The 21,391-nt window shown below is 38.3% G+C and overlaps 2 protein-coding genes across 13 annotated transcripts in view; one reads left to right on the forward strand and one right to left on the reverse strand.

Moving 5' to 3' along the window:
• KLHL32 (kelch like family member 32) overlaps positions 1 to 8,617 on the forward strand; it is an 83,659-nt gene extending 75,042 nt beyond the window's left edge. For all 7 annotated transcript variants that reach the window (XM_087882593.1, XM_087882596.1, XM_087882594.1 and 4 more), the window contains 4 exons: positions 1,427 to 1,485; positions 3,442 to 3,634; positions 4,749 to 4,843; positions 5,967 to 8,617. In XM_087882593.1, the coding sequence (XP_087738719.1) occupies positions 1,427 to 1,485; positions 3,442 to 3,634; positions 4,749 to 4,843; positions 5,967 to 6,128 (509 nt within the window). In that variant the 3' untranslated portion in view covers positions 6,129 to 8,617. The remainder of the gene's footprint in view (positions 1 to 1,426; positions 1,486 to 3,441; positions 3,635 to 4,748; positions 4,844 to 5,966) is intronic.
• Positions 8,618 to 12,961: 4,344 nt separating this feature from the next.
• The window catches only part of MMS22L (MMS22 like, DNA repair protein), an 87,211-nt gene continuing 78,781 nt past the window's right edge, over positions 12,962 to 21,391 (reverse strand). For 2 of the 6 annotated variants that reach the window (XR_004589795.3, XR_015731386.1), the window contains exons 24-26: positions 17,051 to 17,218; positions 13,545 to 13,779; positions 12,962 to 13,288 (exon numbers count right to left, since the gene is read on the reverse strand). Coding sequence is in view for 4 of the 6 variants with exons in the window: in XM_034409037.3 (XP_034264928.2) it covers positions 13,698 to 13,779; positions 17,051 to 17,218 (250 nt within the window). In the remaining 2 variants the exon portion in view is untranslated. Of the gene's footprint in view, positions 13,780 to 17,050; positions 17,219 to 21,391 lie in introns of all 6 variants that reach the window. The other 4 variants (XM_034409037.3, XM_034409038.3, XM_034409039.3 and 1 more) reach the window with 3 other exon arrangements.

Here is a 21,391-nt window from a genome sequence, read left to right on the forward strand (position 1 = left end):
CCTCACTATTATGGTGATAGTGTCCAGCTTTAGATTAATTAGAAGTATTGACTTTTAATTAAAGTCATATAGGCAATACAGTATAAGTCTTGATCAGCACTTAAAGCCTATGAGAGACTGGTTGAGGTGAAATTGACTATACTCAATTCTAAGTGAACATGGAAACTTTCTGGTACCATAGATGTTCCATCTGTTACTCTAGATGGGATGGAACTACTGAAGGAACTGGTGTGCCATCTAAAAATTGGCTTCCACTCATGGCTCCTGCTGGAACAATAAATAAGAAAGCCCCAACAGTTCTACCTAGTTTAATCTCTTCCCCACATCCTAAGGTTTACCAAGAAATAGCTCTTTGTTTCCTTTCGTGTTTTCTTATTAAAAGCCCATCATTTTGATTGACTTCTTTTTAATGTTTCTCCCCCTCTTTCCAGCATCTTACTTGGAGTTTTAAAATAGACTTTAATTATACTCTGGTGTACTGTATTCCTTTATTTGAAAGGTGATATATTTCTAACACCAGAGTGAATTAATTTTCAAGTATAGTAATGCTTATTTGTAATGGATGGGAGAGGTAATACAGAAAAAGTTATGGTTCTTTTAAAATAACCTAGATTGTCAATATTCTGGAAGTGAACTTTTATTTTAGCAATTTACTCATTAACATTTTGTGGCATCACAGAACAGTAATGGAAAAGTAACGGTTGATAGGGATTGACTGATCAGTTAATAGTTGATATAGTTTAATATTGCTGTATACATATTTGTGTATAAACTCACCCACATATAAATCAACATTTGCATTTTTAATAACAAAAAACCTTGAAAAATGGCTTATCTAAGGGACGGACATTTTTGCTGGTATTTTGGTTGGAAATTTGAAGGCAGATTTGTCAATAGTTAAGGTTATGAGTATTTACAGGATATATGGGTATTTTAAAAAGCTAAGGGGGAAATCTATTATATATATTCTGGGAGAAGACGAACCCATTTTTTTCATTATTTTGGCACCTAAATTTTTGGCTTATCCACAAGTAAATATGGTACATGTAATAAATCTTAAACCTTAGAAAGATTTTTAAGGTTTCTTTACCATTACACATTAGGAACAAAATACTGCATATTTTTGAGTTGGCTTATATAAGAGATTCTTCCACAGCATACACAATACAGATACCCTTCCCCTCCCCACAAAATGCACTATATTCTTAGGTTATAAAATATGTGTCTTGTTTTAGCTGGTAATGATTTGATCCAATCAAATCCACATCATTTTATATTAATTTATAAATAGAATAAATAGGCTAGAAAGACTTCTGAACTCAGCAATTTTCTTTTCTACATTAGCATGCTTTCTTACTAATAATTTCCCATGAACTCTTCCCAACTGGGTTTAATGTTTGTGTAACACTATGAATGTTTGTTACAGGAGGAGTGACAAACACGGCGCAGTATCAGAACAGGCTAATGGTGTATGATCCAACCCAGGTAAGCTTATATTCATTCTGCTAGTCTAGCTCTGCTTCTCCAATAACTTCTGCACCGTAGTTTGTGTGAATGCATGTGAGAGCCCAAAGACAAAAAGACATACAGCTTTTCTCTCTCTCTCTCATGTTGACTTCATGTTCCATGTACTTCAATGAGGTGGCAAGGGAAGGTGTATTATTTAATTGTGGAGAATCTCTCCGCAGCCAGGTGCTGCCTGTCCTTGTTTGCTGAAAGAATCATGTTCTTGAGCTTTATCAGTGGTTGTAAATAAAAGATTTCGCCTGAGATTAGCATCCTTTATAGGCCCTACCCAGTTTCTTTTGAGTTTTTTACATGGAATTCATAAGACTGAATCTTATCACTTAGTCCCCAGGTTAAGAATGAGTTCTGCTCCCAACTTTATTTTTAAGCCAGAATTGTATATGAGTCTGAATTTGTACTCAAAACCAGAGTACCTATTACTAACAAAGATGGTGTTCTCCCTTGAGCCAACAAACTGCTGAAGCCTTGCAATGCATTCAAGAAGTGCTGAAAACAGGCTACATATAAAAATTGTATGGTTTCAGTGGTTTGTCAAGTAGAAGAGGAAGGCGAATGCCATTCAACATTTTTAGTACTAGACCAGCTGTTCGAATTACCAGAAGAAAATACAGGTCCTTCATATAGGGACCACTGGTGTGAGTATTGGATACAGAATTCCAGAACCTGTGCTCTGCTTTGTCAATATTATAGTAAGCATTTCTACTGTCGAACTGAGCCCTGTGGCCTCAATCGGACAAGTACAGCCAGAAGGCTTACTTTGTATGGAAAGACTTGCTCATATGGTAAATGTTGCCCCCATTCTGAATAAAGGCTATCTCTGTTTAAACCTTAAAATGTCAAATGTTCCCCTTTTTCATGTGTCCTTCCCCCCCTCTCCCCCGGTCTGCCACGCTCTCCCATGGGCTGTCACATTTTGGCTGCTCCCAAACTCCATCCCCGCAGGCTGCGCTAACAATGAAAAGGCAGCGAGTTCGGGCTAGCATTCTTATAGCGAGGGTTGCTTCATGGTTTTACACACATACGTTTTTATTTCTATTTTTAAAAAAATCTGCTGGCAGATTGTATGGTGGGCACTCGAAGCCCCTCGCATCTGCCTGCGTCTTGCACAGAATCTCAATAACTCTATCTCGTTGGGTGCTTGTGCCTGTTTCTGCGCAAGGCCTTTGTGGTGTGCTGATAATGTCTACCATCTGCCACCGAGCACATCGCTACCTGCCAACAGGCAGGCTGGGGTGACCTCTGCTTCTCCACTGCTGATTAGTATTCACACGCTGACTTATTAGGAATGACCCCACCAGCCCCCCACTCCCGTTTCTTTGCTTTTGCAGTGCTTGGCGGCTTACCTGGCAGTCACTGCTGTGAAGGAAGCTAAAATATAATCAGGGGATGCAGGCAGGCTTTGCAAAGCAGATGGTGTCTATAGTCCTGTGTCAAGGGAATGCACTGTAAATGCAAATATTAATTTCTCCCAATCAGGTGTTGCACAGTTTAATGGATAGCTCTACGTTTGGAAGGACTACATCGAACAATTGTTTTCTGACTTCTGCTCTTTGACACTTACCGCTTAACAATGTTTCAAACAGCTCAAAATAGTTTCCATGCTGGCCTTAAATATTGCTACTCATCAAAATGATAAAATATCTTAGAAATAACAGAAAATTGGTCTTTTTTTTTTTTTTTTTTGGTCCTGGATGGAATTTCATTAAACTTGTATTTTTCAGTGATTACGCTACAAACAAAAAGGCATTTTGGAGGGTTTCTTTTCTTTAAAAGAAATGATGCGGTTTTATGCAAGATGTATTTGGATAGCAGGTGTTATGAGTGTGTTTCGGCGTACTGGTGAATGGGAAATCAACACAGCTAAAATGTTCATGGTATGTAGGAATTAAAGTTTTCTTTTGTCTGCTTTTGCAGAATAAATGGCTCAGTCGCAGCCCCATGTTGCAGAGGAGAGTCTACCATTCCATGGCTGCTGTTCAAAGGAAACTCTATGTTTTAGGGGGCAATGATCTAGATTACAACAATGACAGAATTCTTGTCCGCCACATAGACTCCTACAGCATAGATGCTGACCAGTGGACCCGGTGTCATTTCAGCATGTTGACAGGCAAGTGTTCTTAGCAGAATGTGTCAAATCTGTAGGACAAATCCTATTTTTAACAGGAGACGTATATTACAAAAAACAAACAACCGCCCCATCTTTGGCTGACATCGAAATGCTAAGCAAGGCTAGACCTGGTTAATAATTAGAGAGATAGCAGGATGTATCAGGGTTGTTGGCTAGATTGTGAAGCTGAAATGACATCTACAACATCTATGGAGGTGGCAATGACAAAGCATTTCAAGATCATTTTGGAGGAAAATTACAGTTCATATGTTAACTTCAAACCGAACCTGGCAACGGCCATTTTTCCATTCCTCAGTTGCCACACTGAAGGGGAAGGGGGGAAGGGGGTTGAATGCCTTTCCAGACAAAACAGAGTGCTTTCTCATGAGAACCAAGGTCATCTCTACCGTCAACAGATAAGGTTGGGGAAGGAATGCCTGGAGAGCCCAATTAACCCAATTGGCCAATGTGATCTGTGACATTTGGGGATGGGGTTATTTCTTAGTTTAATTATACTGAAACTGCGGGAAAGATTTAGAATTGGTTTTCCTTTGAAGCTGTGCCGATATGATGTACTCAATAAAGAAGACCTTTGAGGTCAGTTTCAGAGTTCTGATTTGCTTGGGTTCGTTAGTCGGAGCCTTGACATTAAACCCATTCTCATAAATCTACCCCGGGGTTCTGAGCCCCATCCAACAACACCAGGGGGATGGAAAAGACTCAAGGATGATAGGAGATGGAGTAGACGGGGGAAGTGGTTGCTAACTATTAACCCATTAAATCACCAGTTGAGCTTGATTTGGAACTTTTTTCCTCCTCCTCTAAAAGAGATCTCTGTCTTCATGACCACTACAGTGCCTTACACCTTATATGATATACCTAACATTCAAACATAGTTGCATGTAAAATTCCATCCAGAAGAAACTTTTAAAGAATCAGCTGGCGGGACAAACATGTATTGCATTTGCAGAAAAATATACAGTCCTCTGGTGCATGTTAAGTTAAAATTAACTGAGACTGTCACAGCATTAGATGTGTGGCATTGTGCTATAAAGGCGTTCTGACGTTTAATAATAAGTCAATGAAATTCATGGTTTATTTTTCTCTTTATCAGGCCAGAATGAATCTGGAGTGGCTGTACACAATGGCAGAATATATTTAGTTGGTGGCTACTCAATTTGGACAAATGAACCCTCAGCATGTATCCAGGTAACTGTCCTTTTGATAGCTTTCAAATTGTCCTGATGAGGGATGCTTTGGTGAGGAATAGGAACAAGAAAATGTTTAAGAAAACTATTGGACCCTTTCACTAATTATTTTTATGAAAATGTTTAACTGGGATGCATAATGGTGTAGCCATGTGCAGTTTTATATTAAGTGTACTTAATCAGATACTTTAGATCACCAAAGAGCTTTTGGGTGAATTTCTGATTTAAAAAATGGCATGAATATTACAACTTCACTGTATGCTTGAATTTTTTAGAATATCACTTAGCTTTAGGTGTTTTTTTTAATATCCAGTATTTTTTTTAGATAGTATACAATATTCATTTTAATTATGTAGTCCACAGTGCATAGAGAGCCAGTCTGGCATAGTGTTCAAGGCACCGGTTTAGAAATTTGTGAGTTGCTGCCCTGCTTAGGCCCAAAGCCAACTGTATGTCCTTGGGCCAGTCATTCTCTCAGCTCTAGGAAGGAGGCAATGGGCAAGCCACTTCTGAAAACCTGGCCAAGAAAACTGCAGAGAATTGTCCTGGCAGTAGCCAGGAGTCAACACTGACTCAAAGGAACCACAACCAAAGCAAACCTGAATGTGGCCTCACCTTTGATATTTCTTATATGAAATTTTGTAGTTTGCTTTGAATAAAATAGCATAGACTTAATTTTAACCATGGGTGGCACAATGGTTAGAATGCAGTATTGCAGGCTAAGTCTGCCCACTGCCAGGAGTTTGATCCCAACTGGCTCGAGGTTGACTCAGCCTTTTATCCTTCCGAGGTCAGTAAAATGAGGACCCAGATTGTTGGAGGCAATATGTTGACTCTGTAAACCACCCAGAGAGAGCTGTAAAGCACTGTAGAACGATATATAAGTCTTTTTTTTTTATTGTAAAAGTTTTACAATTACATTTTCACCCCAATTTCACCCCCCTAACCCACCCCAAACTCCCCAACCCACCCTCCCTAACCCCCCTAACCCTCCCCTCCCCCCCGGACTTCCATAGAATGTACCCCATCATTATCCCCTTTATATAAAAAACCTTGAACCCCCCCAACCCCCATATCATTTTGATATATAAGTCTAAGAGTGATTGCTATTTTTCCTTACACAGGTGCTGGATGTTAGTAAGGAAGGAAAAGAAGAAGTTTTCTATGGGCCTTCTCTGCCTTTTGCTTCAAATGGAATTGCAGCCTGTTTTCTTCCCGCTCCTTATGCCACATGCCCAAATCTGCAGCCTTTGCAAGTGCCTCATCATAAGATGGGCAATGTATGAGAAAAGGAACCTGGTCACAAGAGAACAAGCTACTTCATTCATCCTGATTGTGTCTTTACATCAACAAAATTGAATGGTTGTGGAATCTAACCTTGTATTAAGTGCAGTAGAAGCCAAAAAGCAACAAAAGGTGGCAGAATTACACCGGTCTCTGGTCTTCAAGTGGCTTTGACCATGTTTGCCTATTAAGAATCTTTCTCCAAGTATTCCGAAAAGCATTTTTTTGCACTTTAATCCCTTGCTCCTGTTTTTGTCATTTTCACTGCCTTGCAAAAAAGTATACAAAGGAAATTTAAAGAATTCTACCTTTCAAAATGTGGGCTAACAAACTACAAGGCGCTTGGACTGTTGAATTCTTGAAGGTTTTTTCTTGGGCTTTGTCCTTGGAATTAGAAATGTTGAAAATACATACTGTTGTGTCAACAACTTTTACTTGCAAAGGTGCTTGTAACCTACTGGCTATTTCTCATACTTGCCTCACAGATCAGACAGGGGCTAAAAACCGGAGTCACGTAGATATAGTTTTACTTGTAGAAAACGCAGACATGTGACACTATAAAGGAAGTCTCATAAAGCCGGAGTGACAACAGGACTTGCTACTTGGACCATGTATGTTACCTTGCATTGTTGTTTCCTAAGTGATGTCTGGAAACCATAATTTTTTTAACGTGTTGGAGAAAATAAAAGTTTAATTTTACCATTTTTAGTTTTAACAGCTAATACCTAAACAATATCCTGAATTTTTAAAATTAAAAAGCTTGTTTAGGAAACAATACTTATCAAGCTTATCAGAATAAATTTTAAAGGAGTAAAACTAAGGGATTTACAAAGATGTTGAATTTAAATTGATGTAAATTTAAGAGGATCTGTTTCAAGTTTGAAATGAACTAGATCAACCAATCCCAGAAGTGATTCGAGCACAAAGACTTTTAGGGTGATAAATTGCTCATTTCAAATTTGGAGGGAAAAAAAATTGAAATCAAAACAGGGAATTTCAATTTTATGTGAAGCGTTTTGCATACCACTGTAAAGCTGATTGCTGCATGTTCCAAGTTTTCTCCAAAAGGATTCAAAATACATCTGGCTGGACAATTATGATTTTTCTTTTCCAGCTTTTGAAGATATTTTGTGTAGTTACTAGAGATCTATGATCCAGTTTTTAAGTTTTCATAACCAAAAACACTAAAGGCAATATTTTTGTTACTTGGTTACATATTATTTTAGGCTTCTGTTGTTTGATATATCATTACAGCCAAAAAACAAGCTACGACCAAAGAAGTGTACCAAGAAATGCAGTAAGTGTAAGATTGGCTGGGTATTCACTTCACAAGCAATGAAAACAACATTCCCAGTGCTTTCTGACAATGAAGAAACCCAACTTAATTTACAACAGCAGTTGGCAATCTTCTAAATTGCTAATCGTATGCAATTTTGGTAACCTGTACCTGAAAATGTAGAATTATCATCCACAATTTTACACGTTTTGGCAATTATATATTTAGATTTTTCAAAACCAATAATTTGATATCAAGCAAGGGGTGTGTGAAATTTCATGAAAGCCAAATGTCATAATTAGCAATTAATAACTTTAGCATAAACGAAACACAGGAAATGAAGTAATCTTGAAACTTAAATCAAAATGGGTGAATTTATGGAGATTAAGGGTGGGAAATGCCATATTACTTCCTGACATTTCTCTATAGTCAGGAACATTGTGATTGGCCAGACATTTGGTGCATGGAACATTCCCCCTTCCCCAAGTTTCTTTGACAGATAATTTTTCCCCCCATCTTGAAGCACAGCAGCCAGCTTTACATCCAACTATCATATCTACCATAGATATAAAAACATGCCACTACTTGAATCCTTAAGATACCAGGGACTGAACCTAAATCTTCAAATAACTGACACACATTCTCTTCAAGGAGCAATGATGATTATAAAAAAAGAGGGTAAAACATGGCTGTAATTTCCTATTTATCCCCTTTTCAAGAAGTATTAGTATGAGGCTTGAGCTCATTCTGAAAAATCATGCATGTCTCACGATATTTCCAGTTGTTTAGGCATTATAATTTCAAAATAATGTATTCTGAATTTTTAATTCATTCAAGAGTCACTTAGGTGAGAGGGGAAGTATAGAAATGTGATGAATAAAATAACTAAAACGAATGCCTGAATCTTGAAGAAAAAAAAAAATAGGAAACTGCCATTTTACACTTCTCACAATCTATTTTAATATATGCAGGGTATCTACAGTAATATTTTTTATCATTAATAACTTCATGACCAATTTCTTACATATTTTGACATTTATTTGAAAGAGATACCACATTGATAATTGTGTACCCACTGCAAATTCGTAACCTGCATGCTTGAATATGCTGAGGTATAAAACAAATCAAATGATGAAGAATTTCAAACAAATGTGCCTCCATTCAACATTACTGGCATATGTGCATAGTCTACAATAAAAATAACATTTTTCACTATTTACTGCATTTTAGTGCCTTTTTGTTTATATTCATATTCTTAAAATATATTTTCACACAGTAACTATTTGAGTTTCTAACAGACCAGAGGAGCACATAGTGGTGCTGTTTTTCTATGCAGTAAACCAACTTAGGAAATCACAGGAAATTTGCATATATATGCAGTTTTTAAGCATCTTTATTGACATTAACAGCCAAAAGTGTATTATTGTTTTAGATTTCATACTTGGACTCCAAGACAGTCCCACATTAATAACATCCAAACCATTGCCAAGGGCTCCACCGACACCATAAACTCAGATGAAGACCTGGTCTTCAGAAACTTCTGGAATGCTTGAAGGATGGGAACCCTATGTATTTCAGTTGTGGGTTGTTCCAAAAAAAGGGGATGCTTCTACACAAAAGGCATACTTCCTCTGTCAGGTGGAGGTAATGTGAAACACCTTGCTGCATTTATACAGATTGTCTTCAAGGGTACCCTCATGTGTAGCATGTTGCAATTGTCTAAGCCTTCTGGTCATAGCTAATTGAGGAAAACTTAACAGTACAAAGATCTTTCTGGCCATAGTGGCCACTTAACAAACGTGAAAATGTCCCAGATGTTGGGATAATGGTTCTTTCCAGATAGTTTAGATTACAGTTCTGCAAACTACCTGAACACTGGTCTTGCAAAGATTTATGGGATCTGGAGCCTGAAATATCTGGATTACAGCAAGTTCCCACCTTTGGCTTTATAGTTCTTAAGAAACTTGTCATCAAGAATCTAGCAGTTTAATTGGTAGGTTAATGAATATAGTATCGTTTTGAGTGGCCTCCATGCACCTTGCAAGTATTAGAATCTAACAATATCTCAAATATACAGCTATATTCATTTTCTCTGTACAGGACAATTGTAGTCCCCCTCTAAGACAATTCTTAGTTTTTTGCACTTGTCATTTTAACAGTATCAAGACCTGGTCAAATATACTACTGTACAGCGATGGTTAAAACTTCAAAATCATATCAAGGAAAAGCCAATTGAAAATGGGGGTTATAAAGTAACATCTTTGATGGCATTACTATTACCGGTAGTAATAGTAATATTCAGCTCTAAACAAAGTCTACATATGACACAATTTTTTTCTGTCAAAGATTGACTTGAAAATCCTTAAGGATGTACTTCTACATTTATTTCTGGTTCTTTAACAAAGCACCTGTCTTCTGTTAAGATTTGCAAGACTGTTATGGGAATTCTTGGATTCTCTGTATGCTTGCTTTTCTTATGGAAAAGGAAAGAAAACGTATTGTAGTGCTATTACCCCCAAAATAAAGTGTGGTACCACTTAACTAATTGGCTGACGTGGAATAATCTACATTAATGATAGCTTTTATCCAAGCTAATTTCAACAAACCAACTACATACATCAACTAGCTACGGAAAAAAGAAGAAAGCTGAGAGTTTTCTAGTGCAGCTTAATGAAATACAACAAAAATGTAATACATTTTTACTGATGTCTGTAATCTCACATTCTGTGGAATTGTACCTACAATTTTGTGCAAGGCACACAAGGAAAGTAAAACTCCATTATCAAACATTGTCAAATGCCCTTGGTACAGAGATCTGATGAGCACATGGAATGCCTGAAGCTGTTTGCTTCCTAACCATTTTCATGCTTGTCACAGTTAATTTTGGCGTATCTACCTTTCTTTATAGACACTCAAGTTTATTTAGCAAAGAAATTATTAATAAAAATATGAGTACAGCATAGACACCTATTTTCTTGCTGAACTGTTCCATTTAGGTGAGTATGTTATATCTAGAATAACCTGCTAGGGAAGGAAGACTTTATAAATACCATTTAGATTTTTTTTTTTTAAAAAAAATGCTTCATTCTATGATGAAGGTACATCTTTCACCCCCTGGATCTCAGAAGCTTTTGTAATAAGGCAAAATACCTCATCACTTATGTGAAATAAAACTCTCAAGTAATTTAAGACACATTTTCATCTTTCCAACAATAAAAAAATACAGAATTTGACAAAATGGACTTGCCTATAATTGTAAATGATGGCAATTAGTATGAATTTTCAACAATTTATGCAATATCATAGAAAATTGTTTGATGGTTAAGAAACTGAGCAATTTATGTGCCTACTGGATGCTTTCTTCTCCATTGCTAAAATGAAAGTGGATCGTATTGGTGGCCAAATTCTTTCAATTTGCAGGGGGATTAGAAGTACACTGAAATATACAGCATTAACAAAAAGCCTATAAGGAGGGGAAAAGGCAGGTTCTACCATTTAAATGCATGCTGTAATACATAAAATACAAATGAAGCGCTATAACGGGTAACATATAAAATCCAAAATGAGAAATGAAAACTTTTAATGGACTGAATCCTCAAAACCGTGGCAGCAAAAATTCTAAAACTGGCTTTCTATATCTGCATTCTGACTACTGAAAGTGCAAATGGGGAGGTTCCTATCAAAGAGGTAGAAGGTAGAATTTACCTTGGCAAAAAAATCGGAGACCTACCACATCATCCTGAGCTTTCTACAAAGTTTAGAAAGTACACGTCACTACTAATAAGCATATTTTAAAGGACTTATTTATTTTATCCTGCCTTTACTATTTATAAAAAGCTCAAGGAGGTGGATGTATCTAATAATCTTTTGTCCCCTTATTTTCCCCACAACCATCCTGTGAGGTGGTTGACCTGAGAATGACTGGCCCCAAATCACCCCGGTTGGCTTTCATGCCTGAGGCAAGACTAGAATTCACAGTCTCCCAGTTTCTAGCCTTAACCATTAGATCAAACTGGTTGTCTATATGTATACATTGAGTAGGACTAAGGTCAGGATTGCTTCTGTTGCCTAATTTGTCTGAGTCCAAATTTCATTTTGGGAATAGCTAGAATACATTGATCTTAAGCTCTTTCTCTAAAAGCCAGCCTTAATCACCTACACTTTCATATTCTATCTAAATATAAAAAGGTCAGGCTTGTAACTTATCTTTATAATGTAGGGTGTAGGGAAAGACTTCATGGTTGCAAAGGAATCAAGGTAAAGAAAATGTAACATTCATGTCCTTCTTTTCTTGAATCTTTGAAAGGACTCCTTTCTAACTGCACATTAAGTCCTCTGCTCAGGACTTCTTGACTACGATTTATAACCATGGCCTACATAACCTTACGCAAACAATAACTGAACATTATGATAAAAAGATTTACTATGGTTTACAATCTAATAAGCCTTTGAATGGTCACACTGAATTCAGTAATTAAACCTTCATTCAATAAACAGAATTTAAATCAGAATTAGACATTTCTATCTAAAACTGAATTCATCTCCTTGGAAATAAGTGAATTAATATTGCGGCTCTAAACTTGATAAAGGAATTTGTCATAAAAGCAGTTATTTAAAATAGAATCATAAAATAAACATAAAGCACTTGGGATTTTTTATGTACCCAATTAAATTTTAACATTTTATATATTTCTGTATATTATTGCCATATATATTTTGCCATGTCATGTGCACTCTGCAATTGTTCAAATTTTCTCCGCTACTTCTCAAGATAATCAGCCAATGCAGATTTATAAAGCTTCTCTGCAAGTTAGATATCTGTTCCCTGAATCCACAGGCAAATAATCACTGTCAGCGATCATATAATACAATGTTAAAAAGATGTGTTAATAAATCTTTCAACTGACTCCTCATTCAAGAGTAATTTTTCATGAATGGAGACTCATAAAACTCTTTAAATATCTCAGTATTAATTATATTTCCAATAAAAGACTGTTTGGTTAAACAAGCTGTTATAATGTAATTCCTATTTTCCTACAAATCAAAGGCTTTGCACTCAAAAAGTTAATGCAAAAGGCGTATTTCTGTTTCGCGTTTCTACTGAAAGGTAAAGACTCAGATTTTGAAAGAATCTCACCTGAAGGTTTTTAAAGAAAGCCTTTTAGAAATGAAGGCCTTTTGAACTGAATTAAACTCTCTCAAAGTATAGTTGCTTAGAAGAAACTACAATGTAAATTCAGTAAGTTTCTTTCATAAATGAAAAGAAGGTTTTGGTGCCACACTATTAAGTAGCCTAAAGAAGCTTTTAGTTCCTGTAGGTCCTGATGTAATAATAGCTGAGTTAGGGAAGAGATAATCTGCTATCTTTACATAATAAAACCCTAACAATAGAAAATGCTCTCAACAAGACTAGGAGGAAGTTTTTGTGACAATAATTGATGGACACTCACACACAAAAAAAAGAGTCTCTGGTTATTAACTGAAAAATTTCATTTCACCTGTTTTGCCACTGAGTCGATATAGCACCCTACTTAAAATGAAGGGTCTACACGCCAGATGTGGCAATTGCATAATTTATTGAATGAGAATCCATACAGCAATAGTGACCTGGTGAGCAGTTTTCATTATTGAATCAGTTCTTGGTATTCAAGAATAGGAACACAGCTCAAGCAAGTATAAGGATAACATAGAAAGGGTCAGAGGTCGAATTCTGCAATACACGTTTACAGATTTTAAAACAGGGGCAACGCTAGGACAGCTCTTACCATTCCACGCAATGCATACACATAAGGTTAACATAAGGTACTCAAGTTTCTTCACCACATCCTGGCCTTGCTCATGTGAAGTGTTGGCGTGCAAAACATTCAAGATGTCAAACTGAAAGACCTGACAACAAAAGAGTGCTGATTTACTGGACCAGGAAAAAGATACTGTTGGAGATTGTGTTTCCCATTTCTTTTTAGTATTTAGTATATAACACATTTTTATTCTTGGCATAGCTTTCTAGTTCTGATAGAGTGTAATGGCACCCAATGTTTATGTGAAATGAAAAAACATTCAGGGTATTTTGCATATGTTGTTTGAAGTTTTAAAATATTAAATCACATCTGCTTATATAAAAATATGCAGAAACATTATGTACCTATACACAGGAAATGTGTTGTCTGCATAAAGGACCAGCATTCTAGGCAACATCTCCCTCTCTCTCTCTCTCTACACACAAACAAACACACACACACACACACACACACACACACACACACACACACACACACGCAAACCAATCAACATGCTGCTAATAGGACTCATTTTCCAGTTTCAGTATCTCCATTTGTCCAGGCTCTGTGAGGTGAGATAAAAGTCTTTTGTAGGCTTCTCTGTTAAGAAAGAAAACAAACAAAAGATATAACATTTTAATTAAAACCAGTGTCATAGAGCTTAAGAATCAGGCATGTCATTCTTTTGCTATTGTAAGCAAATCGACAATATTTTTTTCCTATAATTTTGTACTGTTTAGTGCAAGTCATGAGATTATTACTATTTTAGATTTTTTTTTTTAGTTATTGAAGCAACAGCTTGAGTCCATGACAATTTTAATCATTATTTCAATCAACCTCTTCCTTGTTGCTACATTAACAGATGTCCTAGTTTACACCTCTATAATTCTCAGGCATATTGATCGGTGGTGAAATCCAATTTTTTTTACTACTGGTTCTGTGGGTGTGGTGTAGTGGGCGTGGCAGGGGAAGGATACTGCAAAATCTCCATTCCCACCCCACTCCAGGGGAAGGATACTTCAAAATCCCCATTCCCTCCCCACTCTGGGGACAGCCAGAGGTGGTATTAGCCGGTTCTCTGAACTACTCAAAATTTCAGTTCTCCAGAACCTGTCAAAACCTGCTGGATTTCACCCCTGATATTGATCTAGAATTAGAGGAGCTGTAGCTTGGCAAAAGTTCTGCTACAGAAGTCAGGCTCACTATTGTGAATGGCTATGAAAGAATTTCCATTTAAGTTAAGTTTCAGAGTACAGGTCTCTCTTTCCAGATTTACATTCTTTAATCATCATCGGGAACAGTCCAAAATAAATCCTTTCTTCTTATAAAGTGATCGCCATCCAGCTTATAAAATATTTATGTCCAATTCATTTATTTAAAATATTCTTTCCCCACTTTTCTCTTTAAAGCAGGGGTGTCAAACTCAAGGCCCCTGGGCTGGAACTGGCCTGCGGGGTGCTTAGATCTCTCCTGCGGGGCCGGCCTGGAAACAGCAAAGGACCAGCCCATGGAGCCTCTGCCAGTGAAAAAGGTTCATGGGGGGTGGGGGGGGGGTGCACGCAACCCGAGCTCCATTTTCACTGGCAGAGGGCTGCAGGAGGCGGTCGCAGCCGAAAACGGGGCACAAACTAAAAACAAAACAAACTAAAAAGAAAACAAAAGGAGAAATGTTTCCCCTTTTGCATTTGAGCATGCAAGAAGGGACAGGAAAGGAGAAAGGAAAAGAGGAAAGACAAAGAAAAAGATGGGAAGAGAGCACAGAAGGAAAAATAAGGAAAGAGGAGAAGGAAGAAGAAAGGAGAATGAAGAGGGAAGGAAAAAGAAAAGGAAGGGAGGGAGGGAGGGAGGGAGGGAAGGAAAGAAGGAAGGGGATTACAACAAGAATGAGTGAGGGTCTCAGGGAAGTCCTGGCTTAGCATTTGGCCATCACAGGTGCCCCCGACACGAGTGACATCGAGCTGGCCATGGCCACCCCGGCCATGGCCACCCATGGCCCTCCGAGGTCAAACACAACCCTGATGCAGCCCTCAATGAAATTGAGTTTGATACCCCTGCTTTAAAGAGCACTCAAAAACAGGTATGGATAGATATCTTTATCTTTATCTTTATCTTTTTAAATTTCTATACCGCCCTTCTCCCGAAGGACTCAGATATGAAGACTGCAGGGTGTAATCTAAGCTGAGAAACAGACATTGGAAAAACCTGGAAGAGACGACAAAATAAGAATGCGGAACTTCCAGAATATACATTCACAAGTCCAGCCAAGTCCTTTTGGGTTGTTTGAGGAGGAACACCACTTGTTTTGAGCAACATATACTTTACTCTCAATCCAATTTTAGTTACATAATGCAGGCACCTAATCAAGGCATCTTGGACCAAATAAGAGCCTTGGTAGTACAGTGGTTTAAGGCACTCTGTTATTAAGCTGGTTATTAAGACCAGCTGCCTGCAATTTCTGCAGGTTCGAATCTCTCCAAGGCTCAAGGTTGACTCAGCCTTCCATCCTTTCTAAGATAGGTAAATTGAGGACCCAGATTGTGGGGGCAATAAGATGACTTTGTATAAATATACAAAAGGATGAAGGCTATTGCTGAGCACATTGTAAGTCGCCCGGAGTCTCCAGAGAAAGGCGGCATATAAATCAAATTAAAAAAATAAATAAATATGCATTTCCAACCACATAGAAGGTGGTCATTAAAAAGAAGAGGGCCCAAATAAGCAGGGATACAAATAAGAACCTGTTGAATGGCCTTTTTGTCGAGGCAGAATCATTCAAAGTTTGCATGTTATTATTTTACAACCAGAAAGAAAAACATACTAGAACAGAGAAAGCTAACTAGCAACAGGAATTATATATTTATATTATGTTGTTATCAATTTCTCTGCACTTAGGAAACAAGTAAAGGAAGTTAATAGAAGACTAAATTGGCTTTGTTTTCCACTTCCATTCCATAAGATAGCATCAGCATCATTTCAAAAAGATTAAAACTGCACCAGTTTAGAGCACGGGTCATTTCATATTCAATAAAATGACAACTGATTTGTGATTAAAATCACAAGGCCTTACTAAAAGCACACAATTTTCTTTCAGTTCAGAAAGCTTATTTTTTCATATCTCTATCCCATAGTAGCTCAGTATTAGGGTACCAGGTTTAAGGGTAGCATATTTCTTACAGCAAGAGTTTCAAACCTGTAACGCATACTGATTAGGGAACTCTTATTATGGAGTTCACACAACAAAAGGCGTCGTGATGATTCCGACATCCATTTACTGCTGCATTTGTGTGGAAACTGAAAACAGGAAATCAAATTGGGTGGCGGGGGAGGGGGGGAGGGGAGAGGGAATCGAAATTGTAATCTCTATATATGAAAGAACTAAGCGAAAAGAACTGTGAATAACTTCTTCCTGAAGGAAATATGTACCATCCTTCAAAAAAGCTTTTGGAAAGAATGAGTGGACATCTCTTTGTTGCTCTAAATCAGGGGTGTCAAACTCAAGGCCCGGAGGCTGGATCCGGCCTGCAGGATGCTTAGATCTGGCCTGTAGGGCCACCCTGGAAACAGTGAAGGACCGGCCTGCAGTGCGCCTCTGCCAGCGAAAATGGAACTTGGGAGGGCCACATGCAGCTCTCCTGAGCTCCGTTTTCACTGGGAGAGGGATGCAGGAGGCCGTTGCAGCCGAAAATGAAGCCCGGGAGCCTGTTTTCACTGACAGAGCGCTTAGACCAGCACAGGCGCCCCTGAAACGAGAGATGTCAAACTGACCACGCCCATCCTGGCCATACCCACACAAAACACAACCCTGATGTGTCCCTCAAAGAAATAGAGTTTGACACCCCTGCTCTAAAGCAACAGTAATCCCCACACTTACCTTTGCAAGGTGTTTCTTCCAAGGCCTTGTTTGTACTCTGAATTTCTCAGGGCCTCAGACATAGCCGGAATCAGACAGACGACCAGAGACTGGTCCAGAATCGCCACTGTTTCCAAGATGCTATAAACCTGATTATCATACACAGTAGTGTAATCTTGAATAAACTGCCTGTAGGCGGAGAGAAGGGCATTTATTGCAAAGATACCTTTTTGGTTTTCAGAAAACAGGCTCAGCCAAGAAATGCTTGCTTTTATTTGAAAAACAATTCATGGAGTATCTAAATGGATGCTATCTGGAAGCAGAAGGAAAGCAACCAATGCACAACAGCTGAGAGTGTGCACACATGGGTGTGCAGACACACACACACACACACACACACGCACACACACACATACAGTATATATATACACAGTGTATATGTGTGTGTGTGTGTGTGTATATACACACACACACACACAAATGTATATATATATATATATATATATATATATACATACATATAGAAATATATTATTTTATAATATAAATATATATGTATAATTTATTATATATAAAATGTGTATATTACATAATTGAAAGCAATACACGAAATCACAATTTGTCTTCATCACAGATTAGAACAAGAATGGAAAAGTCCCTTTGTCATCCAATTCTGAGGCTATTATCAAAAATCCAGCTTGTATCCTCAGGAGCCATCCCAAGGAAGGACTAAATCCTGTTCAGAATTGTGTAAACATGCCCTTTTGAATCCTTAGGAATGCCTTTTCCAAAAGTAACGCTAAGCACTTCTTTCAGAACCAATTGTTATTAAAGCTCTGTGTTACGTTTAAAATGGAATTCCCAAGCCAAAATATTCTATTCTTATTTTAATGGCCATTTTATCAGCTTGCATTTAATTATTTAACCAATCTAAATTACAGCTCTCTGAATTCTTTAAGTGAATTCTGCATGAATCACGAAAAGAAGCAGTAGCATTTTTATCTGTTCGCTTGACTGTATGCACTTTTTTCCCCCCCTATGATCCCAGGCAACTAGGTGGACAAATCAATGCAGTTTTCTTTTTTTGGAAATGTAGTTGTCTTTTACCTAGGGATGACACAAAGTGACTGGTCCAAGATCACTCTTTTAGCTTCTACAGATAGTCCTTGACTTACAATCACAATTGCTACCGGGATTTCAGTCCCTAAACCCGTGATAGTGAACCTATAGCATCTGTTTCAGAGGTGGCACACAGCGCCCTCTCTGTGGGCCCGTGAGCTGTCGCCCCAGTTCAGCTCCGCCGCACATACATGCGTGCCTCCCACCGTTCTTCGGGTCTCTGCCGTGCATGCGTGGCGTGTGTGTGTACGTGCATGTGCATGGGCGGGCACATGCGGAGGCTGCGTGTGCATGTGTGTGGAGAGGGGCGCATGTGGGGCCGCGAGTGCATGTGGGGGCAGGGCGCATGCAGGGGAACACACGTGTGCAGGCACAGGGGTGGGGCACATGCAGGCACGCTCACACATGCACAAGGGAGGGCACACATTGCATTTTGGTGATTCATGCATGCACGCATGCTTTGGGCACTCGTTTCTGAAAAGGTTAGCCATCACTGCCCTAAGCAATGTAGTATTTAAGTGAGTCGTCAAGTGATCAGATCCAATTTTACAACCGTTTGGTCATTAAGTGACTCACATGCTCATTATGTAAACCCAGCTTTCCACACTGACATTGCTTGTTGGAAGTTAGCTGGGAAGATCACAAATTGTGATGACATGATCACCATAGGACACAGCAACATCATAAATGTGAGCCAGTTGCCACAGTGGAATGGAGCCCATCAAGTGGCTTGTTTGATTGTGTGTTGTTGTCAGGGGAGTGAGGGGTTACTGTATTTCATTCTGTTATATTGGGTTTTTTTTATTGTTTGTAAGCCGCCCAGAGTCACTTAGAGTGAGTGAGCAGCCATATAAATTTCATGAATGAATGGATGGATGGATGGATGAGTGCTCAAGTTGCAACTGCAGAAGTGGTGCTGTTAGGAAATGATAATTACCTAACTTGTTGGGTTGGCAATATATAAACCCTCAATATAGCTTTAAGACTGTATTGCTGTATTGCATCATACTGTGTCCTGATTGGTTAGCTCTGTAGTCAATGTCCTTAAGAGGAAGCTTGAAACATGGTTTGTTTCTCTTTGCTGACCATTATTGCTCTTTGCTGATCGTTACTGCTCTTTGCTGTGTTTGCTACTGTTTGCAACTGTTTATTGTGTATGACTACAACGACTGGTAAGAAGACTTCGTTATTGGAATATCCCTGGACTACTGTTTTACTATCTATTGCTTTATCTGTGTATGACCTGGACTGTTTATTGGACTGTGCCTTATTACTATTTCCTAAAAGTAAACACAACTCAGTGTATCTGTGTGTTGGCTGTGGTTATTCGCAACTGCTCTCAATCGCTTTCATGTGCACACCCTTGCTATTCTAGGATTGCTCTGCGAATTCCTTAACAGGTGCCATGATTGCAACTTCAAGAACAGGTCATAGGTCATATAATGGCTATTATATAGGCTATTTTTCCAGCATGTTGTAACTCTGAACTATCTTTAAACAAATGGTTGCAAGTCAAGGACTATCTGAATGCCTAAGGCAGGATTAGAACTCAATTTTTCCAGCACTTAGACAACGCAAGCCTTTCTAGTTTGGGCTAATCTGAATTCATTGCTGAAGTTATAGATCTTTGGTAGGGTAATCCCTACAGAGAAGTTAAACCCGCCTTTTGTTTCTCATCCCTGTTACTATGTCTCTGACTCACTGAAAGTATATGAGAGTGTCAATTATTCCAACCATCTTGCATAGTAGTCTGAAGTGTTTATGTTTTCAATCTACAGCTCTGGATATTTGGGGAATCTCCTGGAGCAGATCTGGGTGATGGTGGTGGTAGTATACAGCCAAGAACCACAAAGAAAAAAAAAAGATATTGTACAACGAGAAAAAAGTCCAGAAGAAACGCATCTTCTATTCAGCAGTACGAACATCAGGAATCCAAGTTAAAAACGATCACATCTGCCCCTTTATTCAGAATGGAAGTGTGATTTTACCCGCAATTTGCACTTGCTATCAATTTCTTCTCTTACAGTTATAATTGAAGATAAGTGTTTCTGACAGAACAATACTTCTTAGAAATCTAAATATGACTTTTCAGAGTACTCAGTGTTTTAGAAACTGTCTGGAAAAAAAATATTTAACGTGGAATGGATTCTCTGAAACAGGCACAAGGAATTCGTACATGGACACTAGTTAACATCATTAGGTTAAATATTTACAGCTAAATAAAAAGTCTGGTGAGTCAGGAGGCATACACATTTTTGCAATAAAAGCAAACATACAGGCAAGTTCAGCAAAACTGTTAAAAATGCAGCATTCCAGTAATCTGGTCATGGGGTAATGAAGTGTGGTCTCCAAATGTAGGGAATTAATTTACTATGACATAAATGTGGCAAGCCCATGACATTGTTAAATTTAGTATCTCGGTAAAATTGGTCTTGCAGTGGCAAGAAGGTGAATCTAAAGGAGACTGAGACCAATTTTTCTCCTCACAACTAGACAACCCGTGATCCCTTGGGTCATCGTTTCGGAGATATTTCCTTCTCAGATTTCTCAATGCCTTCAATAACGGCAGAGCTTGTATTATACCTGGAAAGTTCTTAAAAATTCAGCAAGATATGTAGAGATGTATATGCTTTGAAAAAAAGCCTGTGTTGAACTGTACAGCACAAAACATCAGCACAGGAAATGATTTATGACATTTTGTATTATGTCATAAATTGCTTCATGGAAATGTTTATGCTATGAGTGAAATGTTTTATAAAAATTTGCCAAATTTCAATTCCATTTTGAACACATTCTGTAAGTTAGCCCATGTGAAGCAGTGGTGAAATCCAATTTTTTTTACTACCGGTTCTATGGGCGTGGCTTGGTGGGCGTGGCAGGGGAAGGATACTGCAAAATCTCCATTCCCACCCCACTCTGGGGCCAGCCAGAGGTGGTATTTGCCGATTCTCCGAACTACTCAAAATTTCTGCTACCAGTTCTCCAGAACCTGTCAGAACCTGCTGGATTTCACCTCTGATGTGAAGTATCTTGGTTCAATTGTTGTCCCAGTATGCATTATTTTGCCCAGTTACAGGTTACTTGAACGAATGGTTTAGTACTATGTAGATACATAGATGAAGGAAAAGCAATAAAATGGCTGAGATCAGGAGTATCTGTAAGGGATGATCTAAAAAATCAAGATGGTGGCCACAACGGTGTAATCAATCCATCTTGTCTTTTTGGATCATCCCCTGAGGACAA

This window comes from Pantherophis guttatus, chromosome 1, assembly GCF_059756535.1.
Source record: "Pantherophis guttatus breed Tessera chromosome 1, ASM5975653v1, whole genome shotgun sequence".
In the NCBI taxonomy this organism is placed as follows: Eukaryota; Metazoa; Chordata; class Lepidosauria; order Squamata; family Colubridae; genus Pantherophis; species Pantherophis guttatus.